General features: G+C 52.0%; 1 protein-coding gene across 2 annotated transcripts; it reads left to right on the forward strand.

Moving 5' to 3' along the window:
- Positions 1 to 1,948: 1,948 nt before the first annotated feature.
- On the forward strand, positions 1,949 to 18,579 carry LOC114203968 (voltage-dependent N-type calcium channel subunit alpha-1B-like). 2 transcript variants are annotated; one of them, XM_088028069.1, is made up of 6 exons: positions 1,949 to 2,097; positions 2,895 to 3,096; positions 14,970 to 15,072; positions 16,242 to 16,434; positions 17,397 to 17,524; positions 18,373 to 18,579. In XM_088028069.1, exons 3-6 carry the CDS (start codon positions 14,999 to 15,001, stop codon positions 18,575 to 18,577), a joined length of 600 nt encoding a protein of 199 aa, XP_087884195.1. In that variant the 5' UTR covers positions 1,949 to 2,097; positions 2,895 to 3,096; positions 14,970 to 14,998; the 3' UTR covers positions 18,578 to 18,579. The 2 variants fall into 2 exon arrangements, with proteins under 2 accessions (XP_087884195.1, XP_087884196.1); XM_088028070.1 differs by having other exon boundaries at positions 17,467 to 17,524.
- The last annotated feature ends 3,819 nt before the right edge of the window (positions 18,580 to 22,398 follow it).

Below are 22,398 nucleotides of genomic sequence, written 5' to 3' on the forward strand. Positions count from 1 at the left end.
GGAGAAGCAGACTCCCCGCCGAGCAGGGAGCCTGATGTGGGACTCGATCCTGGGACTCTAGGATCATGACCTGAGCCGAGGGCAGTCGCTTAACCAACTGAGCCACCCAGGCGCCCTGCTATTTCCCTCTTATCTCTGGTCTTCTCTACCTGGAAACATATCAAGGATCAGGAATTTTATGTTGTGTGGCCAACTGGAATGAATTCAGTTGGCCTTTTAACCTCTGCCCATCGTAATTGAAGGATCTTTGAGTGAGATACTCCACGATCTCTAGGAATAGAGACATTATAATATTTTTCTAATATTACAGTTATTGAAAGAACTATCTTTTTTTAATTGGTTCAGGCTCTGGTATGATCAGAGTGTCCCGTAAGACAGGTCTGAAATAGTATTTAAAAACACTCAGCTCAGCCTCTTCTACAAAGTGAGACAGTGCTTATAAACACAGCTGAAATAGTCTCTTAGCTACGATTATTTCCTTCCCAACCATCGTAGTGTTTATATGGTGTGACTATGACTTACATTAGTCAAAATCAGCAAGGAAGGAACTGAGACAGTGTATCCAAGCTTTAGGAGCACTTCATGTTTCCATTAGTGCTGTGAAAATGAGCTACTCTGTTTTATTCTGTAGTCTAAGGGAATGGTGCCAGACATCTCTAAGATGTCTAGTAGTTCTAAAATTCTGACTTTAGGTTATCTGTGTGCTTCAGAGATTTGGGCAGGAGAAGGCGAGGAGCCCAGCGTCTCTGAACCCCTCTGTTACCCGTGTGGACCATGGAAGAGGTAAACTTCTGTAGGCATCATTTTGATTTCTTGGTACTATCGTTAAAGGTACTTTTGTCTCAAGTTCCTCCCTTGAGTAGTAATTCTAATGATAATGGAAATTTTAATCTTTTACCATCCATGGGCCCGGATCCTGGGCTCCCAGAGAAGCTACCCTTTAACATTTTACCAAGCTCCGAATGGGCAAAACCTCAGAGCGTGGGTCCTATTTCTGTCCCGAGCACATATTGTACATCTGGTTTGAGAAGAAAAAGATAACCCCAAATGCCATTGCAAACATAAAGATAAGAAAAACGGAAGAACCTCTCTGGCTCCCATAAGATTAAAGTCATACCGACTTGCACAAACGGAAAACACAGGAAGAAGTCTGTAAGTTTCTGGAACGTTCTCCCTCATGACGATGTGTAACTCTGTATGTAAAACAGCACAGAACAAATATATAAACCTGCCCCAGATGCTCCTTCCCCGGAGCACTCCCTTCTTTCTGAAGATTGTGTCTCCCAGGCAGCTGTCCTGAGCTGGGTTTGAATAAAACTCTCTTTCTCTCTCAGCTGTTTAAAAGGGTTTGCTCATTTAGTGTCGACAATAACAATACGTTTTCTTTTTAAGTGAAAAATAAATGTTCCTGGTTCACGACTCCAACAGCACAGAAGGGCGGCTGTTCTTCATCCTGGAGCTTCCCTGCAGAACCAAGCATATGTATATATATATTCCAGCATAAACGGGCTCATCCTACAAGGATGCTTTGAAGGTCCAAGAAGCACTATCCACTCCATGGGTGAGACCAGAAAGTGAAGCTCTTCCCGCCTAGAGAATTACTTTTTGGGTTTAAAACTGCCTTGGAAATGCGTGAAACCATTGCATTTCCTAAAGCCCAAAGCCTCGGAAGGTCCGAGTGTGGCTGACCTTGCGGGGGGCCAGGAACAGCTCTGCAGGCAGGGTTGGTGCAGGAAGGGAAGGGGCAGGGCTCTGGGGGTGGTCTGAAGCCCGAGGCGTCCGCGGAATGGGCCGGGTGTGTGCCTGGGGCGGACCCCGCCCATAACCCCCGCCCATGCCTGCGCCGCCGAGCCAGGTGCTGGCTTGAGGAGGGGCCTCCTGGACCGTCTGCGGTCGCGGGGAGCCGCGGGCGTGAGGGCGGGTTGGCCGGTAGAGGCAGGCGCGGCATCCAATGGGCTCGGGGCACCACCCTCCCCGACCAGTCACCGCGTGGGGGTGGAGCTACCTCTGCGGGAGGACCCGGAGCTGCCCGGGGGTTGCAGAGGTCTGGCAGCTGGGCCCGCTCCCAGAGAGTACACCTGTGGCGTTCGCGGCTGGGTGAGAGCGCGCTGTGGGCTGGGGTGGGGGTCCCGGGGGCAGGGTGCGCCCTGGATGGGAGTTGGGGGTTCTCGAAGGCGGCGGGGAGCGAGCTAATCCCGCGAACTCAGATGAGTTTTCTTTTTCCCTTGAAAGCCCTTCAACTGGCGGTATCCCCCAGCCCCGTGAACTCCAGGGCCCCGCTCACCCGAGTTTTTGGGGGATGGGTTGCGGACATTTCAGGGTTTGCCTCGTTCCCCTGGAAGAGTGCACGTAAGGACCGCACACAGTCCCCAACTTCAAGTGGGGTGCCCCCTGTCCCCTGGCACAGTGCAGGTAATGGACCTTGAGCAGCACCCCGAGTTCAGCAGGGTGTCCCCTGTTCCCCCAGGCACAGGTGTGGTGGTAACAAGCCCCAGAGCCGTCCCCCAACTTCAGCATTGTGCCCCATGTCCTCAGGGGGATGGTGGTAATGGCCCCTTATGATCATCTGGGAGGGCCCTCCATGTTCCTGCTCCCCCAGGCACAGGTGCGGTGGCAACAAGCCCTAGAGTCATCCCCCAACTTCAGGATTGTGCCCCATGTCCCCCGGGGATGGTGGTAATGGGCTGTCAGGATGGTGCAGGAGGGTCTTCCAGGTGGGGGCCTGGAGGCTGGAGTAAACCAGACTCCACTCAAGTTGCATGAGGAACAGATGAGTTGAGGTGTTCATTTGGAAGAGTAATTTCGCTTTTCCAAAAATGTCAAAGTCATTGGTCTACACTAGAATGAAGATAATGACTACTTAAAAAACAAGCATGTGTTTCCCCTTCTCCCAGAAACCGGAGCAGGTTTGCAGGCCATAGGTCGGAGGTGCCTTCTCATCCCCACCCGACAGCACTTCTCTGCTCTGGCTCCAGGAGACCTGAAGTTCTGAACATCAGCATGTGAGTCAGTGATGCAGCTTGTCACAGGACGTCAGCGTTCAGAGAAAGCAGCAGGTCCATTTGGCACAGTGTCATCATCATGTCAGGACAGGAGGTAAAACCTCTCGTGAACCCCAAACCTCCTGGGCTTTCCTCGTTTCTCTAGTTGAGCCACGAAGTAAAACTTCAGTAGCTGTCAGCATTCTCCATTTGGTGCAGGAGTTAGTTAATTTCCCTGCAGGTAGAAGATTGCAGGTGCAGGGGATCCCATTTTCTCTATTCACTTACTGCTTACAAAATAGATTCTGATTATCTGTTTCCTAGAAGTAACCTTTATTAGAAAGGGAAGGTGAAATTTACTCTGTGTGTTTTTAACATATCATTTGTTCCTTCATCTAACAGCGTTTATTCATTTGGGCCTAGGATATGGTTGAGTGGCCAGCATCTAGAGTTAGTTGGCTTTTTGTCGTAGGATACAGACTCGGATGATGTCTTGTCATTTGTCAAAGGTGATGTTTCATAATTGATTAGTCTTTTCATCAGAAGAGTTACAATTAGGGTCGAGGGAAAAATCAAAATTATTCAAAGCAGCCTTTTACTGTTTAAAAGTTGAGCTTGAGGGGCGCCTGGGTGGCTCGGTCATTAAGCGTCTGCCTTCGGCTCAGGTCATGATCCCGGGGTCCTGGGATCGAGCCCCGCATCGGGCTCCCTGCTCCGTGGGAAGCCTGCTTCTCCCTCTCCCACTCCCCCCGCTTGTGTTCCCTCTCTCGCTCTGTCTCTCTCTGTCAAATAAATAAATAAAATCTTTAAAAAAAAAAAAGTTGAGCTTGACTTTCTAGTTTTTCTATATGTGTCATCTAGATATTTTGACATGCTGATTTTCTCTGTAGCTTCTTTGGTGGTGGAGTCAGAAGGAGAGTCTTTGAGAATTCTGGATGCTGGTGGCATCAAGGGGCTTGGCGTCAGGAGCACTGGGTTGAGTTCTGGAACTGCTTGCCTGACCCTAGGTGAGTCAGGTTATCCCACAGAGCTTCCATTGACTCCTTATGAAATTGCTGGCATCTAATATCTATGGAAAGGCTTTTTCCACAGAAACTGTTCTGCCTGATGAAGAGCAATTAAAAATGAGGTGATTTGGGCTGTGTTATTCTGTGAATAAAGGTTTTAACCCCCCCCGTCATAGGATACGGTGTTTTATTGTACAAGGAGTCCTCAGAAGGCTGCAATGAAAGAAGCAGGTCTCATAGCATGTCCATGTTCCATTGATACGTTCCTTACAGTTTGCCCAGGTAGGAAGGTAATTGGAGAGAAATACGACAGAAGGGGAAAGTAGTGAACCATTCATTGGGTAGCCTTCCACCTTTCTCATGAAAGCCTTGGGCCAGTGTCATTTTGGAAGAAGAGGGGAGTCCTGGAGCTGTGCAGCGGATGGGGGAGTTCCAGGTCTGGGTAAAGCTGACAGGGGTCTCAGAGGAGAGCTGAGTGCATCGAGCAGAAGGGTGTCGGCAGGGCGGGCTCCAGGGGTGGCTTTGGGTCTCCCAAGTGAGAGTGGTGACAGGTGGAGGGCCGTGAGGAGGTTCCTGGCCGAGGACAGGTGAGGCCCAGGTGGAGAGCTGGCCGAGCACCTTCTTCTGTGCCACCAGCCTCACCCAACATACACGACATCATCGTCTGTCCCTGTCACTCCAGTTCAGACGTCTCAGAGGTGCCAGGCCAAGACGTTTGTTTGAGCTTCTTTCTTTGAGTGTGTGTGAAGTTTCAAAATTTTGATTATGGAAATGACGGGTCATCGGAACATCTGTTACTCTTTTATTTCCTGCTCTTCTTTCCATCACCAAAGTGAATCATACCTGCTAGTGGAAGGGGCTATCTGTGTGTTTTTATATCTCGATTTAATTAAACAGTGGGAAAATAATCTTCCGAAATATTATGAGAATGCTTGGTGGGTGTTCATGTTTTCCTCTTCCATGAACCACATTCCGATACTAGAAATCATGTTTTAAAGTAAAACACAGCCTCAGAGCTGTAACAAGGTGCCCTGCCCTTTGTGAGAGGGGCACATGGAGAAGGAGTGTAGGTTTTTCAGGAGCTCGTGGAGTGGTGCATCGTGCTCCCAACGGAAATCGAGCCCCCTGTTAGCCTTCCCTGAGGGGGCTGCTTACCTGGTGGCCCATCCTGGGCTCTGGAAGCTTGACCCGGTGAGTCACTTGTGACTTGAGCTGGGGAATTTGTGAAGAAAATGGAAGGAATCCTGGAGGGTGCCTGCATCCTTTGTACTCGGACAACTCCACGTAGCAAAGGAACTCATCATACTGTGAGGCATGTCGGGATCCCTGAGGGAAAGGGCTTCACTTCGTGGGCTGAGGTAGTGTCTTCATCCTTATCTGGACCAAGCCATGTTGTATGGCTATGGAGATCCAGACCCTTATGTGACCATGTCATTATTATTATTATTATTATTATTATTTTGAGAAAACAATATAGACATTGACTTTGAGATACAAATATCGTAAAGAAAAACACAAGATCAAATATATATATATAATGATTGAACTCGTGGCCTCTCTCATTAGTATGGGTAATGTAGGGCTGCCCGTATGAGAAAGACCAAGGAATTATATTTCGATTAGAAGTGTGCTGTGCACACATAGTGTTTTATTCTGTCATTTGCCTTATTTTTTCTGGAGGGAAAATAGAGTGGTGACTGGAGCTTGGTTTCTGATTTTAAGGAATGGGAGACAAGTGAATTGCAAGACCAGTGTTGATGCCGACATGGTGCTCAATGCCCAGTGAGCGAAGGTTTGAAGCTTGGACTTGGAAGCCTTGGTGTTCAGCGAGGATGTTGTCCGAGTTTCCAGCACATCGAGTCACTTGGCTGGTGTGCCTAATCGAGCTAGTTCCTGCCTTTCTAAGGGCAGTTTGAAAGTGGCTTGAAACCCTAGGGTACTTGTGGAGTGGTCTGGATGGGACACCTGTGTGGGCCAGTGTAGACGCCACCCAGGGAATTCCAGAGCTAATGGTGAGCACATTTGTGAGGCTGGAGTTTGCTTCTCTGTGAGAAGCATTGAGTTGCAGTGGAAAGACGTCGCTGGGTCTTATGACTCACTGTGTGAGCAGGTCTGAGCCTGGCAGGGTAGTCGGATCAGATAGCTGGGAGGTTGTGATGCCGTGGTGGTGGACCATTGCTCATGATGGGCAGGCCAGCTTGCTACAGGGACAGGGACTGGGCTGTACTCCCTGGCCAGCCCTCCTGCTGCAGATGTGATGAGAGAGTTGCTTCCTGTTTAGTGCTTGAGCCCTCGGCTCAGCAGGGTGGTTGGTGGGAAGCAGCCCACAGGCAGCATTATCGATTCTTGCCCATTGTGCCCCTGCTTCCTCAGAGGAGGCACAGCAGATGTCCTCTGCCTGGTGTGTGTGAATTCAGTCAGCAGAAGCAGTTCTTCCAGAGCCCCACCCCTGAGAAATCCTCTCCACATTCCTGTGCTGTGTGCAAGAGGTCGCTTTTCATCTGGAACTGAAATCTCAGCTCCTGCCGTTAGGTTCCGAGGCCACACAGGACACCAGTATCCGTGCAGTTCTACTTCTGCATGGGGCCTGATGTGCGAGACTGAGGCCGAGCCTGGTCGGCCTGTTGATGCCGCTGCAGGCTCCTTCCTGGAAAATGTGCAGCACAGCCTGGTTTGTGATGATATTGCAGGAAAGAGGGACAGGTGCACCACTCTGCCTGACCGCCGGAGTATTCCGGACGTCAATCCCAGGTGGTTGGTGCAGGGAGGAGAGATGTCTGTTTCCCAGGACCTTGGCCAGAGGGAGAGTTGGATCCTGGGATGGGTCTCTGTTCAGCTTTCTCAGATGAGCACCTCAGGCAAGGAGAGGAAGTGTGAATGCTCACCTGTAATTGAGGAAGGTGTCTGGCTTCAGGTCTCATGGGCAGGTGGATTCCTCGTGTGGCTCATTTTCCTGATAGTGTTCAGGGTGCAGTCGATGGACCCCTGGTCCTTGGCATCCTGGCTGTGCCAGAGCCCTGGGGCACCTTTTCCCCCGGGGCTTTGGACCAGGAAATCGGAGGGAGTCAGTGGTGAAAGCGTCAGTGTAGGCCTTTGTTTCTGCCCTGCCGAGATGGACTGGTGACTGTGATAACTGCTACGGAAATACGGAGCAGGAGACGGGGCTGGGGTGCTGCAGGGGAGGTAAGGGTGGTGCTTGCTATTCACATAGAGCCAGGTGGGACTTCACTGGGAAGGTGATCCTTGAGTCAAGATCTAAAGAAGGTGAGTGATATCACATCAAGAGCATTCTAAACGGAAGGAAAGCATGTGTATAAGTCCCGGGGCAGGAGCGTACCAGGTATGTCCAGAAGTAGCAAGAAGGCCCTGTGGCCACGGGAGACAGCTTAGGACATCACCTCAGGGAGGTGACAGAGGGAGACAGAAAGCCATTGCAGTGCTGTGACCCCATGGGACCCTGTTTCACTGGGCCATCCTGGCTACAGTGTTGAGAATAGATGACAGAGGATTGAGGATGGGCAGGGGAGGTCCATGATGAAGCTTTTCCAGGAACTCAGGCAAGAGATGGCCTCTAGTGTGGACCGGACAGATGGCCTTGGAAGGAGTGGTCAGTCCTATTCTGGGTACGTTTAAGAAGGAGCTCACCGGATTTGCTGGTGGGTTAGATACTGGGAATGGGAGAAAGAGGAATTGGGGTAACTCCCAGCTGTGGCTGGTTGTCCTGAGCGAGGAGAAGGAGGAGGTTTCTGGGGGTAGGAGGTCGTCTGTGTTCCGCATGCTCAGGAAGGTGCCTTTCACGGTGGATCTGCTGATGTGCGTGTCCAGGAGAACAGTTAACATCTACTCCCTCAGCGACTTTCAAGTACAATATCCCCCACTTTTTAAAAGTTCACGGTACACATGGCTTTTTTTTTTTTTTTTTTTAAAGATCTGTTTCATTACCCAGCTTCAATAACAGGAGGAATCCTGAAGAGGATTTTGCTCTTATGAAAAAAGTCGAAAAGTGAGCATTGCGTTCATCATCTGTTTTGCGGGGAGCCACTGCAGGGGCAGCGTGCACCTCAACCAGGTCTTTCCTGGGAACCGCTCTCCACGTCCAGCCCCCAGCACTTTGAATTGTGTCTGTGAGCATCTGCTGTGCTTCATCTCCATTTATTTTGGGCATCTGTTAGGAAGTCGTGTCCCGAGGCCTAGGAAAAGCCAAAGAGAAGTCGTTTTTGGAGCCTGAGCACGCTATTTTTTTCTGTAGAAATGAATGGTAATTCCTCCTTTGGTCTACACCATTCTTGCTGTGAGAGGTTTCCTTCCTAGGAAGGAAGGAAACTACTTTCAAATAGCGGGGGAACCTGTACGCCATCCTGCAGGGTTAGCTTTAGTCTCCATGCTGCACAGAACGTTCCATGACTTATGCATTTTATCACTCAAACATTTTGCCTTTTTTTTTAAGATTTTATTTATTTATTAGAGAGAGAGAATGAGAGATAGTACGGGAGGGAAGAGGGTCAGAGGGAGAAGCAGACTCTCTGCTGAGCCGGGAGCCTGATGTGGGTCTCGATCCCGGGACTCCTGAGCCAAAGGCAGTCGCTTAACCAACTGAACCACCCAGGCGCCCAAACATTGTGCCTTTGACCACCTTCCCCCATTCCTCCCCCATCCCTGGATCTGGCAACCAGCAATCTGTTCTCAGTGTCTGTGCATTCAGTATTTTTTTTTCCATGTGGAACGTCCATGAACATCTGGTATTTGTCTTTCTGTGTCTGAGTTACTTAGCATAATGCTCCCAAGGTCTCTGTTTCCATGTCTGGCTACTGTGAAGAATGCTGCAGTGAACATGGGAGTGCATCTATCTTTTTGAGGTAGTGTTTTTGTGTTCTCCAAATAAATCCACCCAGAGCAATCACTGGGTCATGTGGTAGTTGTATTCATTTTTCCAGGAACCTCCATACTCTTTGTCACAGGTGCTGCACCAATGTACATTCCCACCAACAGTGCACAGGGTCCCCTTGTCTACACACCCTTGACCACACCTGGTGTCTGTCTCTGGGACAAATGCCATCCCGACAGGTGTGGGGAGATAGCGGATTATGGGTTTGACTTAGGTTTCCCTGACGACGATTAGTGATGTTGAACAACTTTTTCTGTGTCTTTTGACCACCTGGGTGCCATCTTTGGAAAGTATTCACATATTCTCCCCATTTTTTATACAGGTTTTTTTGTCTGTTTTGATTTGTATGAGTGTTTTGTATATTTTGGATATTAGCCTCTTCTCATACATATGATTTGCAGATTTTTTTTTCTCATTGGGTAGGTTGCCTTTTAAGTTTTGATGGTTTCTTTTGCCATGTAGAAATTTCAGTTTGATGTCGTTCCCCTTGTTTATTTTTGCATTTGTTGCCTTTGCCTTTGGTGTCCCGATCTAAAAGACTCTTTGCCAAAACCAGTGTCGAGAAACTCACTACCTGTGTTTTGTTCTCGGAGGTTTATGGATTCCGGTCTTATATTCAAGTCATTCATCCATTTAAAATTTTTGTGTGTGCTGTCAGAAAGCGATCCAGCTCCATTCTTCTGCATGTAGTGTGCGGTTTTCCGGGACCGTTCACTGAAGAGGCAGTCCTTTCCCCGTTGTATATTTTCTGCTCCTGTGTCGTAAGTTAAGGCCATACATGTGTGGGTTAGTTTCTCAGGTTTCTTCTTCTTCTTCTTCTCCTCCTCTTCCTCTTCCTTCTCCTCCTCCTTCATTTTTTTGTTTTACAGTTTATTTTTTGGGAAAGTATTTTTTCCTGTTGGAATATATGCAGTGTGGACTTTATTGATTACATGTTCATACTATTTGTTAGGACATTTCTCTCGTGTGTTTTTGTAAATGACTTGCCGGATTTATAGCTTTCAACAGGTTTAACATTTGGGCAGAACTACTCAAAATGTTATATTCTTCCATCAGATCAGAGATTGTGTCTGATTGTCTTTTGTGATGCTGTCAGTTGTGATGATTGATATCTCTGTTTCTTTTCCCTGATAGGTTTATTAAAGTGATTTTAATATTTCTTAAAAACGTGGATTCTAAATCACTCTTATTTAATAATATGTGTTTATATAAAACAAGTTTAAAGAAATGCATTTATTGGAATCAGCTGTTGAAACAGGAGATAAATATTAATTCTCGTTCAGAGTTAATAATAATTATATCAGAGCTAAGTCTAAATATACCTTTAATGTACTGACTCTAATGAGTACACTTTGCCCAAAGTGCTGTGATTATCATTTCCTGAGCTTTCTATTCGGTTCCATTAACCTGTGTGTCTGTTTCTATGTCAGCACCATACAGTTTTGATGAGCACAGCTTTGTAATCTAGCTTGAAATCCGGGCGTGTGGTGACTCCTGCTCTCTTCTTTCTCCAGGTTGCTCTGGGTATTTGGTGTCTTCTGTGATTCCATATGAATTTCAGGACTGTCTTCTATTTCTTTGAATAATGGCACTGGAATTCAGATCGGGATTTCATCACATCTGTAGATTGCTTTGGTTGCTGTGGACATGTGAACATGATTAACTCTTCCGGTTAATGAGCAGGACGAATGCTTCCGTTTATTTGTGTCGTCCTCTGTTTCTTTGACCCATACACGCCCCCTCAACATGCATGTGTTTTTCCTTCCTTTTGCAACATGTGTTCAGTGTACCAGGTCTTTCTCATTCTTGGTTACTTTTCTCCTAGGTTTTTTTTTTCTTGATGCAATTGTAAATGGCATTGCTTTCTTATTTTCTCTCTGTGAAGGTTTGTCATCAGTACACAGAAATGCAACAAGTTGGGACACCTGTGTGGCTCGGTCGGTTAAGCATCTGTCTTTGGCTCAGGTCACCATCCCGGGGTGCTGTCATCGAGACCCTCAGTGGACTTCCTGCTCAGTGGGGAGTCTGCATCTCCCTCTCCCTCTGCTGCTCACCCTGCTTGTCCTGTCTCTCTCTGTCAAATAAAGTCTTTAAAAAAAGAAATGCAACAGGTCTCTGTATATTGCCTTTGTATCCTGCAGCTTTACTGATTTTGTTGATTCTAACAGTTTTGTTGGAATCTCTATGGAATTCTATATATAGTATGTCCTTTGCAAACAGTGACAGTTTTCCTATTTGGATTTCGTCTTTTCTTTCTTTCTTTCTTTCTTTTCTTTTTGTCTGAATGCTTTGGCTAGGTCTTTCAATACTGTGTTGAATGAAAGTGATGAGAGTGGGCATCTTTGTCTTGTTTTTTTGTCTTTTATATAATATGTTTTATATTTATTCATGAGAGTCAGAGAGAGAGAGGCAGAGGCAGAGAGAGAAGCAGGCTCCCCGTCTAGCAGGAAGCCCGATGCAGGACTCGATCCCAGGACCCTGGGATTGTGACCCAAGCCAAAGGCAGACGGTTAACCATCTGAGCCACACGGGCGCCCTCTTTGTCTTGTTTTTGATCTTAGTGGAAATGTTTTCAGCTTTTCACCCTTGGGTATGATGTCAGCTGTGAGTTTTTCATATATGGACTTTGTTATTTTGAGGTGTGTTCCCTCTATACCCAGATGGTTTAGAGTTTTTATCATAAATGCATATTGAACTGTCAAGTGTTCTTGTTGAGGTACAGCGGAATGTGGGGGTTCGCCGGGATAGGCGTGCAGATTTCTCCAGGACAGACACCTTTCCGTAGTTCCAAATGACGCAGGATCCTTCTCGGTGGCAGCCTGAGTTCTCTCCTATTATTGAGGTGTCCCCAGTGCCCGGAGCTTTGTAGCCGGGACTCTGGGGAAAAACCCATCAGAACCCAAGCCAGGGTTAGGGCTCGGGACTACGGGCATGACAGGCCCGATCTGCTAGCACTGTGGCAGGCTTTCCAGGGGATGGATTTGAGGGTGTGGATCAGGATGAATGTCATGCCAGGGATTTTGGCCAGGGGGCCGCTGAAAGTGGGGGTTTGCTAGGATGGGCCTCCGGAGTTCCCAATGGCGAGGTTTCCTTCTGTGTGTCAGTCGGAGTCCTCTGGTATTGCTCAGTTGTCCCCAATCCCTGGAGTTTAGAGGAAGGCCTCTGGGGACAGACCCTTCACAAGCCAAAATAGGGTTAAGGTTAGGGCTTATGTGCGTGGCAGGCCCGATCTACCAACAGTGTGGTGAGCTTCTCAGGGAGCCGAATTGTGGGCATGGGTCAGGGTGAGTGCCATGCCCAGGATTTTAGGCCCGACCCCTGAATGTGGGAGATGGATGGGGTGGACATGCAGGTTTCTCTTGCCCTGAATGCTTTCTGGAGTCCAAACGGTGAGGTTTCCTTCTGGGTGTAGGCTGAGTCTTCTGGTCCTTCTCAGGTGGTCCCAATTCCTGGGGCTTTGGAAACAGGCCTCTGAGAACCGACTCCTGAGAAGCAAACCTAGGTTATGGTAGGGCCTTAGGGGCTTGGCAGGCTGAATCTACGGGCACTATGGCTAGCTTCCCGGGGGTCTGAGTTGAGGCCGTGTGTCGGTGTGAGTGTGAAGCTCATGGTTTGCGGCAAGGGGGCCAATGAAAGTGCAGGTGTGCTTTAATGTGCGTGCAGTGCACTCCTGCTCTGAACGCTTTCCGCAGTCCAAATGGTGCGGTTTCCTTCTGGGTGACAGCCTGAGTCCCCTGGTATTGCTCAGGTGTCCCATTTCCTGGGACTTTGGAGCCAGGCCTCTGGGGACGGATCCCTCAGAAGCCAACCTAGGGTTAGGATAATGGCGTAGGGTTATTTCAGCCACATCTGCCAACACTGTGTCATGCTTCCCAGGGCTCTCAGTTGGGGGATGGGTCAGAGTGAGTGTCAGGCTCAGGGTATGCCGCCAGGGGACCCCTGCACGTGGGGTTTCGCTGGGATGGGCAAGTAGGGTTCTCCTGCTCTGAATGCTTTCCAGGTTTCCAAATGGCAGAGTTTCCTTCTGGGTGGCAGGCTGAGTTCTTTGGTATTTCCCATGTGTCATCAATCCCTGGGGCTTTATTGCCAGGCCTCTGGAGACAGAGCCCACAGAAGCAAACCCTGAGTAAGGGTTAGGGCCTATGGGTGTGGCAGGTCCAATCGGCTTGTGCCGTGGAATGCTTCCCAGGGGCATGAGTTGACCACGTGGGTCACAGTGAGATTAAGGTCAGGGTTTGCAGCCACTGAAAGTAGGGGTACGCTGGGATGGGCATGCAGAGTTTTCCTACTCTGAATGCTTTCTTGAGTTCCAAATAGTGTGTTATCCATCTGGGTGGCAGGTTGAGTCCTCTCGTATTGCACTGCTGTCCCGAATCCCTGAGGCTTTGGAGCCAGGTCTCTGGGGAAAGAAACCTCAGAAGCCTACCTAGGATTAGGGTTAGGCTGTAGGGGCATGGCAGTCGATGTGCCAGCACTGTGGCGAGCTGGGGTCTGAGTTGAAGGCATGAATCAGGGTGAGTGTCAAGCTCAGGGTTGGTGGCCGGGTGTCCTCTGAATGTTGAGGTTCGCTGGAATTGGCATGCAAACATCTCCTGCTGTGAATGCTTTCTGGGGTTCCAATTGGCGTGGTTTCCTCCAGGGTGGCCGGCTGTGTCCTCTTGTATTGCTCAGATGTCCCCATCTATAGTGCTTAGGAGCCAGGTCTCTGGAGACACAACCCTAGGAAACCAACCTGTGTTTATAAGGCCTAGGGTCAGGGCGAACTGTACGTGTCCACACTGGGGAGAGCTTCCCAGAGGTCTGTGTTGATGGCATTGTTCAGGGTGAGTGGCAGGGTCAGGGTCTGCTGCCAGGGGGCCAATAGATGTGGGTTATGACTGGGTTGAGCATGCTGAGGTCTCCTGCTCTGAATCCTTTCCATAGTTCCAAATGGCGCATTTTTCTTCTGGGTGGCAGCCTGACTCCATTGAAATGGCTCAGGTGTTCTGAATCCTTGGGGCTTTGGATACAGGCTCTGGGGACAGAGCACTCAGAAGCCAACCTAGGGTTAGGCTTAGGGGCATGACAGGCCTGATGTGCTGGCGCTGTGATGACCTTCCCGGGGTCTGAGTTGAGGCCATGGGTTAGGTTGAGTGTCAGGCTCAGGGTCAGCTGCCAGAGGGCGCCAGATTTGTGAATTGGCTGGGATGGGCATTCAGAGTTGTATTCTGAACGCTCTCCGGAGTTGCAAGTAGTGTTTTTGAATTCTTTTTGGGAAGCTGAGTCCTCTGGTGTTGCTCAGTTATTGCCATCCCTGGGGCTTTGGAGCCAGGCTTCTGGGGACAGAAGCTGAGAAGCCAACCTAGGGATAGGCTAACGGTCTAGGGTCGTTTCAGCCCTCATCTGCCCCCGCTGGGGCAAGCTTTGGGGGACGGGGGATCTGAGTGGGGGGCATGGGTCAGGGTGAGAGTGAGGCTCAGGGTTTGCGGGCAGGGGGCCATTGAAAGTGGCATTTCGCCGGGATGGGCACGCAGAGTGCTCCTACTCGGAAAGCTTTGCCCCGAGTTCCCAGCGGTGCGGCTTCCTCCTGTGGGACAGGCTGCATCCTCTGGTATTGCTCAGGTGCCCCCAACCCCTGTGGCTTTAGAGCCAGGCCTCTGGGGCCAGAGCCCTCAGAAGCCCGCGAGGGATAGGGTTAGGGCCTAGGGGCACGGCAGGCCCGACGTACCAGCACTGTGGCCTGCTTCCCCGGGGTTTGTCTGGAGGGCCTGGGTGAGGTTGATTGTGAGGCTCAGGGTTTGCCGCTAGAGGGTGCAAAATTTGTGCATTCCTTGGGATGGGCATTCAGAGTCCTCCTGCTCTGATTGCTTTCAGGAGAGCAAATGGTGCGTTTACTTTCTGGGTGGCAGCCTGAGTCCCCGATACTGCTCGGGTGTCCCGAATCTTTGGGGCTTTGTAGCCAGGTTCCGGGGACTGACCCCTCAGAAGCCAACCTAGACTGAGTGTTAGGACATAGGGACACGGGGGGCCTGATGTGCCAGCGCTGCGTCGAGGTTCCCGGCGGTGGGGGTTAAGGGCGTGGGTCAGCGTGAGTGTCTTGCTCTTCTTTTTGGCCAGGGAACCGCTGAAAGTGTGAGTTCGCTGGGATGGGCATGCCGCGTTCTCCTGCTGTGAATCCTTTCCGGAGTTCCAAACGGCGGGCTTTCTTTCTGGGTGGAAGGTGAGTCCTCTGGTATTGCTCTGGAGCGAGCCCGAGGGAACAAAGCACTCAGGAGCCAACCTAGGGTTGGGGTTAGGGCCTAGGGGTTAGAGTGTAGGGATTAGGGTGTAGGGGTTAGGGCCTACGGGTTAGCGCGTAGCAGTTAGGGCATAGGGGTTAGGGTGTAGGGCCTAGGGTTAAGGTTAGGGTTAGGGCCTAGGGTAGGGCCAGGGTTAGTGTTAGGGCCTAGGGTTAGGGTGTAGGGTTTGGGTTTAGGGGTTAGGGGTAAGGGTATGGGTTAGGGTATGGGTTAGGGTACGGGTTAAGGTATGGGTTAGGGTTCGGGTACGGGTGCTCTGGGTTCTGCTGACACTGTTCACAGTGTCCACAGGAGAAGGGTGGCCCATGTGAGTGCTCACTGGCTCATTGTAGCAGATCATGCTATAGCAGAGGGGCAGCTTGGGCAGGGAGTCCCAAACTCTGCCTCTGTTTGTGTTCTAGTCTTCCAGCAAATACACCATAGTCTCTTGCACCTACCAGGTAAGACATGGCTCTGCCTTCTGGCGGGCAACCTGGAAAGAGGATGAGATTAAGACAAAGTACACAGCATAGTGATCTCCTGAAAATCGTTTTTGAGTGGCTGAAGGCCAGAGGGAGGATGGGTCTATTTGGTGTCTCCCTGTGCTACCCTTCTGGCCTCAGTTAAGGGTAGACAGAGGGATGTATGTATTCAGTGCCACACTGGATGACTGGGGACTTCCTTTGGGGCTGGGAGGACCACCGCTCAGAAGGTAGGCTCAATGCTGTGCCAGGAGCCCAGGGCTTTCTAAAGGCAGGTGAAGCTGGGTATGAACTGGTGAGCTGGGCCTGAGCAGGTGTGAGCCAGGAGGAAGCAGGCAGGGCAGAACTCCTGGGCCTCCACCTGTCCTGGGGTTAGGACCTCCGGTCCCTGGAGACCTCCCGTTGATGGCCCTCCAACAGCCCTGAGAACAAGCCCTATAGGGAGGGTAGTCTACCTCAGGAGACTGCGGTCCTGGGGAGCGGCCTGGGGCCCGCAGTGTTGAGCATCCCCTTCCTCTTGCCATCTCTGGGCTCAGATATGCAAGCCTCACCTGTGATACAGGTCTTGACTTTCCCATGGCCCTTTCCTCAGGGGTCCCCCTGACACTTGGTGTTTGCCCTTGGTGCAGGGTCCTGAAACACTCTGTGGCCGCCACCTATGAGGAGCAGGGCCCAGGCCCTGGGTACCGCATGGAGCTGTCCATCTTCTATGTGGTCTACTTCATGGTCTTCCCCTTCTTCTTCGTCAACATCTTTGTGGCCTTGATCATCATCACCTTCGAGGAGCAGGTGATGTCTGAATGCAGCCTGGAGAAGAACGAGGTGGGTGGCTCCCTCTACTGCCTGAGTGGCTCAGTCGTCAAGCGTCTGCCTTCGGCTCAGGTCACGATCCCAGGTCCTGGGATCGCGTCCCACATCGGGCTCCCTGCTCCGTGGGAAGCCTGCAACTCCTTCTCCCACTCCCCCTGCTTGTGTTCCCTCTCTCGCTGTGTCTCTCTCTGTCAAATAAATAAATAAAATCTTAAAAAAAAAAAATTTGGGGGGCGCCTGGGTGGCTCAGTCGGTTAAGCGGCTGCCTTCGGCTCAGGTCATGATCCTGGGGTCCTGGGATCAAGCCCCGTGTCAGGCTCCCTGCTCGGCGGAGAGCCTGCTTCTCCCTCTCTGCCTGCCTCTCTGCTTACTTGTGCTCTCTATCTCTCTGTCAAATAAAATAAAATCTTTAAAAAAAAATAAAAAAATATAAAAAATAAAAAAAAGAATTTTTGAAACTAGAGAGGTGGTTGCATAATATTGTGAATACACTAAAGCCACCGAGTTGTACTCTTCAAAATGATTAAATGTATGTTATGTGAATTTCAACTCAATTAAACAAAAAAGAAGGTGAGCTTTTGGCCTCTGGAGTCCAAACTACTAGCTCCAAAGTCACTGTTTTCCTTGAAGGCTGGCTAGGTGGGGAAGAGGGTGGTGATGGGAGGTGGGGCGGGAGGGGTGCCAACATGAATTAGGGTAGGGCAGCAGAAGCAGGGAGTGGGAGGGACCTGGGTTAGTTTGCGGGACCAGAACCCCGGGGTAGGAGGCTGGCTGCTGCGGGGGCTGGTGGTGGTGGTGGTGGTGCAGGGGAGGCCCAGAGGCTGGGGGGAGCAGGGCTGGACGGGCTCTGGCTGAGTCAGAGTGGCCTCCGCTGCCATGATGGTTTCGCACAGACTTTGGCTGGAGGGTAAGAGCTAGGGTAGAGGGCGGGCTGAGGTCTCTCTACGTCACCCCTTCTCCTTCCTGTCCTGCAGATGTTGAGCCCCTTTGTGGCCGTGATCATGGACAATTTTGAGTACCTTACACGGGACTCTTCCATCCTAGGGCCTCACCCCCTGGACGAGTTCATCCGGGTCTGGGCTGAGTACGACCCGGCCGCGTGGTGAGTGGCCCCCGTGTTCCGTGGTCCTCAGGGTGGTCCGTGCCACGGATCTCGGGACAGGGCTGGGTGGCTTCAGACCTGTGTCATGTGGCACAGGTTTTGTCAAACCCCTTCAGGTTTTGGCGGGGTCCGCAGAGGGTGGTGCCAGGTCCCCTTCTAGGTGGCACGCTCCTTCTCATGCCCACAGTGCTCTTACACAGCTCCCTGGGCGGAGAAATGCTCTGTGAGACCCTTAGTCCAGGCTTAGGAGGTTCCAAGGGGTCTGTGAGGCTCGGGTCTCTTGCCAAATGGGAGTGTACTGTCTCCTCACAGGTCTGTCACATGAGGGGCGTGGAGGGCTCAAGGGAGAGGGTGTGGACACAGCAGGAGGGCCTTCCCTTGGGGCCTCACCATCCTCATGAAACTTGGAGGCCTTCATGGCAGAAATGACATTCTTCCCGCCAATGGGCTCAGGCCTCTCCCTCTCTGCCATCTCTTGGGAACAGGAGCCAACATGCACCTGTGTCCCCAGCCCAGGCTGCAAATAGCGGGCGCTTGGTGAACTTTCACTGAAATTAAAGGAGCTACCAGGAAGGGTCTAGTATGTTGAAGACCCTTTGGTCATGGTGGGAAAGGGTTACTGTGTTGCATTAAGTGAGGGGTAGTTTGTTTCCAGACAGAGCAAGTATGTCATGAGGGGACTGGCTTGCATTAGAAGGGTGTTCCGTGATCCATGGGAGAGTCCTGCGCACCCAGGACACATACTCTTATCCTCGGGGCTAGCAAAGCAGCATGGACTCACCATCTGCCCATTTGTTCCTTCATCACTCGCTTCTTCATTTGCTTATTCATTTATTCATTCTCTCAAGCGGATACTTGAGTAGTTATTCAGGGCATGCTCTCTGCAAGGCCAACACAGGACATGGAAGGGCCAAGACACCTGGCTGCTGGGGAAGGCACAGGCCGGCTCATCGCCTCGCTCATGGTGAGCGCTCAGCAGACATGAATGTGAATGAACCAAGTGCATCAGTAAACGGATGGGCATCCGTCCCTTCCCACGCTCGAAGGGAATGAGAAGACTGTGAAGATGGGGTGTAGCCACTTCCCACCTCCTGTCTCCGAGGCTCCCAGCCTGCCCGTGTCCCCCTCGCACAGCTCTGTGTTTGGTCACCCCTTGCGTGGTAGAGGCCTGGAGGAGATGGTCAGTGTCGTCGTGGTGAGGACCCTACTGCCCACAGTTTTTCCCTAAATTGGAGCTCAGCAAGGGGATTGCTCCAGAGCTCTCTGACCCTCAAGTCCCTGGGAGCTTGGCTGGGCTCCCCCACCCTCCTCTCATCCAGCCTTCCCGGAGCCCCTACTCCATCATGTGAGGATCTAGAAGATGCTGTATGAGACCCTTCCCAGGCTGGGCAAGTCCTGAAACCACTGGTAGCACCAGCAACCCTAGGGCATTTCCATTCCTGTAGTGTCTCCGGGTGTTTTCCATTGTAGTGAAAACTGAATAATTTTCACGCAGTGCAGAACAAGCATGGATTTATTTATGTTTCATGGTGTAGGTGACCGTTTTTGTGGCCTCGGAGAGTCCTGTCATTTTGCTGATGCGTCAGCACATCGGCCCTGCAGTGCCCAGTGTCGTTCTGGCTCAGGGGTAGGTGTGGGTTCTCTGGTCAGGAGGGCCCAGTCAGGTCAGAGAGCAGGAGAGACTCCAAGTGAGGCAGGCTTGAGGCTCATTCTAGGAGGGTCATCTGCACTGTGGTCTCAAGAGATGCTGCTGTTTCTGGGCACATTGTTTCCAGTATATGTGCTGCCAAAGGGAGGACCGGGCACGTTGTTTCTAAAGGGTGTGTTGCAGGGAAGCAGAGATGCTGTATGGGCAGTATGTTCATAGGTGCACGACAAAGGCAAGTCAGTGCAGGCCTGTGAGAGGGGAGGACTTCCCCCCAATCTTTATGAACTGTAGACCCAGGGCTTCCCCTAGTCCAGCCACAGGTGGAGCAGAATTTGGACATACAGGGAATGGACTTGGGCCAGACTGTGGTTTTGTGATGGTGCACAGGGGGCTCAGACTGTTTCCCAAATCCAGAGTTCTGAAAATGGGGCCTCTGGAAGGCAGGGGCCATTGGGAGTGGGGTAAAGAAAGTGCTGTGGAAGAGTAGACAGCAAATATAAGCGTCACCCCAGAGGTGGCATCTGTGAAATAGCACACAAGACCATGGTCCAAAAGTAGCATAAATGTGACCCGCAACTAACACTCAGACTTGCTGCTCCCAAGTGGCCTGGGCTGAAAACATAGCCTGCCTCCAGATGGCAGGGGATAGGGGAAGGCCCAGCAGAGGCAGCTGAGGAGACTGAGTCCTGGGCACAGGACCGAGGGTGCTTTGAGCCCTTCCTAGCCTCCGTGGCAGATGTAGGGATGTGGTCCGCTTTATATCCCAGGTGGCCACTCTGCTGTCTCCTCGTTCTTGGAGAGACTTAAAGAACAACAAAACTTTGTGAAATTTCCCAAGCTTTCATATGTGTGTATGGCTCTGTGGGTGCGTGTTGCATATGTGCACGGGTGTGTTTGTGTGCACATGTGGCATGCGTACATGCATGTGTGCAGCAGACATACATGTGTGCATGTGCGCACACGCACACGGTTTGTGTGTACACGTACGAGTGTGCACACGTGATTGTGCAAATGTGTGGGCGAACAAGACCCGGGGGGAGGCGGACCAGTGGTTGCAGTGCGTGCACAGTGGGGGCTTGCGACAGGGGCCAGCACTGGTTCTGTATGGTGTGCCTCCTGCCCGCGTCAGGCTCTGGAAATGGTCTTGGGATTGCCCTGCCTCCCGGGGCTTTCTGAGCCCCAGGATTCCCTGCAGGGAGCTGCCTGTCCAGCCGCCCGGCTCCTCTTCCTGTCGCAGGCTGGGTGGGCGGGCGGGACGGGCTCATCGTGCCCTGGTTGCCATAACCTGTGACATTTCCTTTCCACTTGCCCGGTTCATTGTAAGGATACGTACAGTTTGTTGCGTTGTATTGCGCCACCCGTCGGCTTAGGGAAGAACTGCCCTCGTAGGTTGGCCTACAAGGTTTGCAACTCAGAGCCTCCATGGGACATACCCTTCCCTGCCCGAAATGCAAACACAGCGCACACTCCCTGCCTGGTTTGGGAATGAGGACACCTCACCTCTCTTTCCTCCTGCCCTGCCCCGCGCCGCACTCCAACCTCCTGGACGCTCTGGTGCCCCATCTGATCTCCCGACCCCTCCCGCTGGCTGGGGAGAGGCAGCCTTCTGAGGCGGTGCACACGAAGCTTGCTGGCTGGGCCTGGAGGGCAGGGGTCGGCTGCTGGGTGGGAGCTGGGGGCCAGGCCCTGCCTGTGCCCGAGGAAGCAGCTGTCTTTCCCGGCTTTGCCTCCAGGCTCTGCAGGGTGGGCTAATGGTCAGACAGGCTGGAGGCCAAGGGCCCCAGAGGAGGAGCGCATGGGCACAAGCAGGCCAGGAGGAGCGGCCCCTCCCAGTCTGAAGAGCCTGACAACCGAGGGGCTTCTGGTCCCCGAGGGAGGCGAGGACAGAGGCAGTGGAGGCCCAAAGACGGGCCCTCCTGCTTCACCTCTGGATCGATCCACTCAGCCAAGGCTGGGAACCCTGAGAGGAGGGCCAGGCCCTGGGGCAGCTGTGCCTGCCAGGAAAAAGCTGTTGCCTTTCTCTCCTGGGTGGCCTGAACCCGACCTCGTCTCTGGGACCCCAAGCAGGTCCCATAGGCAGGTGTCCCCAGGGGTGGAGGTGAGGCTGCAGGCCTGGTGGCCTGTCTACCTCGGAAGACACAGTCATCGGCCCCCAGACACCTCCCTGGATCCGCAGCCTTGTCCCGTATGTTGGGGCCAGCCCTGCCCCTGGTGTGGACAGGAGGGTGCAAGAGTGGCTCCAAGCCACACCCCACCCCAGCTGCCCACCACGCCCCTGCCCCCTCCACCCCCCCCCCATCTCCCATTTCCTGCCTAGCCCTGACTCCCAGCAGCAGCCCCGCCCTGGGCGGCCTAGGGTGTCTCTGGGCTTGGAGCAGGACTCACCGGTCAAGTTTGTCTCTAGAGCCTCGGGGCTCCCCCAGCTCTAGTTTTCTGGCTTGTTGTAGAGTTTTCTCCACTTCTTTAGCCTCTAGGCTAACTTGGAAGCAAATTGAGCGTGACGGAAAGCTATGTTTCTGCCGTGGTTCTCAGGCCGGCCTCATCAGTCACGTAATTCTGTCTGCCGGCTCTCCCGGCATGGTGAAGCAGCTCTTCTGATTTGGCATTATCTGTGGTTTCTAAAAGTGTAAAATCAGAAGTTGACAACCCAAAGCCGCCCCGATGCAGCCCTTCCTCATCCCTCCATGTTCATTAGCTCAGATGTCACCCCTGCCCGCTGCCCTGCGTGGGGCTGGAGTGTGGAGGTGAGGCTGGGAGGGGCAAGGAGGGGATCGTGTCAAGCAGAGAAGTCCCTCATTTTACGTATTTTGACTTTTGGCGTGTAATCGGACGCTGGTTAACTGGATCTGTTTTCTTGTCTGCTTCCTCCCCCCGGCCCCCTCCCGCCGCACCCCTTCCTGTGGACCCCACCCTGCCTCTGCCTCCCTGGGCCGGGTGTCCAGTGGGCGCATCAGGTACAATGACATGTTTGAGATGCTGAAACACATGTCCCCACCCCTGGGGCTGGGGGAGAAATGCCATGCTCGAGTTGCATACAAGGTAGACCCCGACCCTGCACCCCGAGGCTGGCTGTGCTGGGGCTGGTCTCCCGTCTCCTCTCGGGGCTTGTCCATCTGTGTGTCTGCCGCTCTGCTGTCTCACTGTTTCTTCCTTTTCTCTGCTCCAACCATGTCCTCTACCTTCCCAGACAGAGGGACACAGATACCATGATGGTGTCTGCACCTGC

The sequence above is a fragment of the Eumetopias jubatus genome, unplaced genomic scaffold (genome assembly GCF_037043125.1).
Source record: "Eumetopias jubatus isolate StellerSeaLion01/CBP00866 unplaced genomic scaffold, mEumJub1_p1.0 scaffold_10, whole genome shotgun sequence".
Taxonomy (NCBI): domain Eukaryota; kingdom Metazoa; phylum Chordata; class Mammalia; order Carnivora; family Otariidae; genus Eumetopias; species Eumetopias jubatus.

What these genes read in the sequence shown, in the direction of transcription:
- LOC114203968 (XM_088028069.1), top strand. Translation starts at nt 14,999, where the DNA reads ATGGGCATGCCGCGTTCTCCTGCTGTGAATCCTTTCCGGAGTTCCAAA. An exon ending in GCTTTCTTTCTGGGTGGAAG is followed by an intron (nt 15,073 to 16,241) that starts GTGAGTCCTCTG and finishes CCCTTGGTGCAG; the next exon opens with GGTCCTGAAACACTCTGTGG. An exon ending in GCAGCCTGGAGAAGAACGAG is followed by an intron (nt 16,435 to 17,396) that starts GTGGGTGGCTCC and finishes CCTGTCCTGCAG; the next exon opens with ATGTTGAGCCCCTTTGTGGC.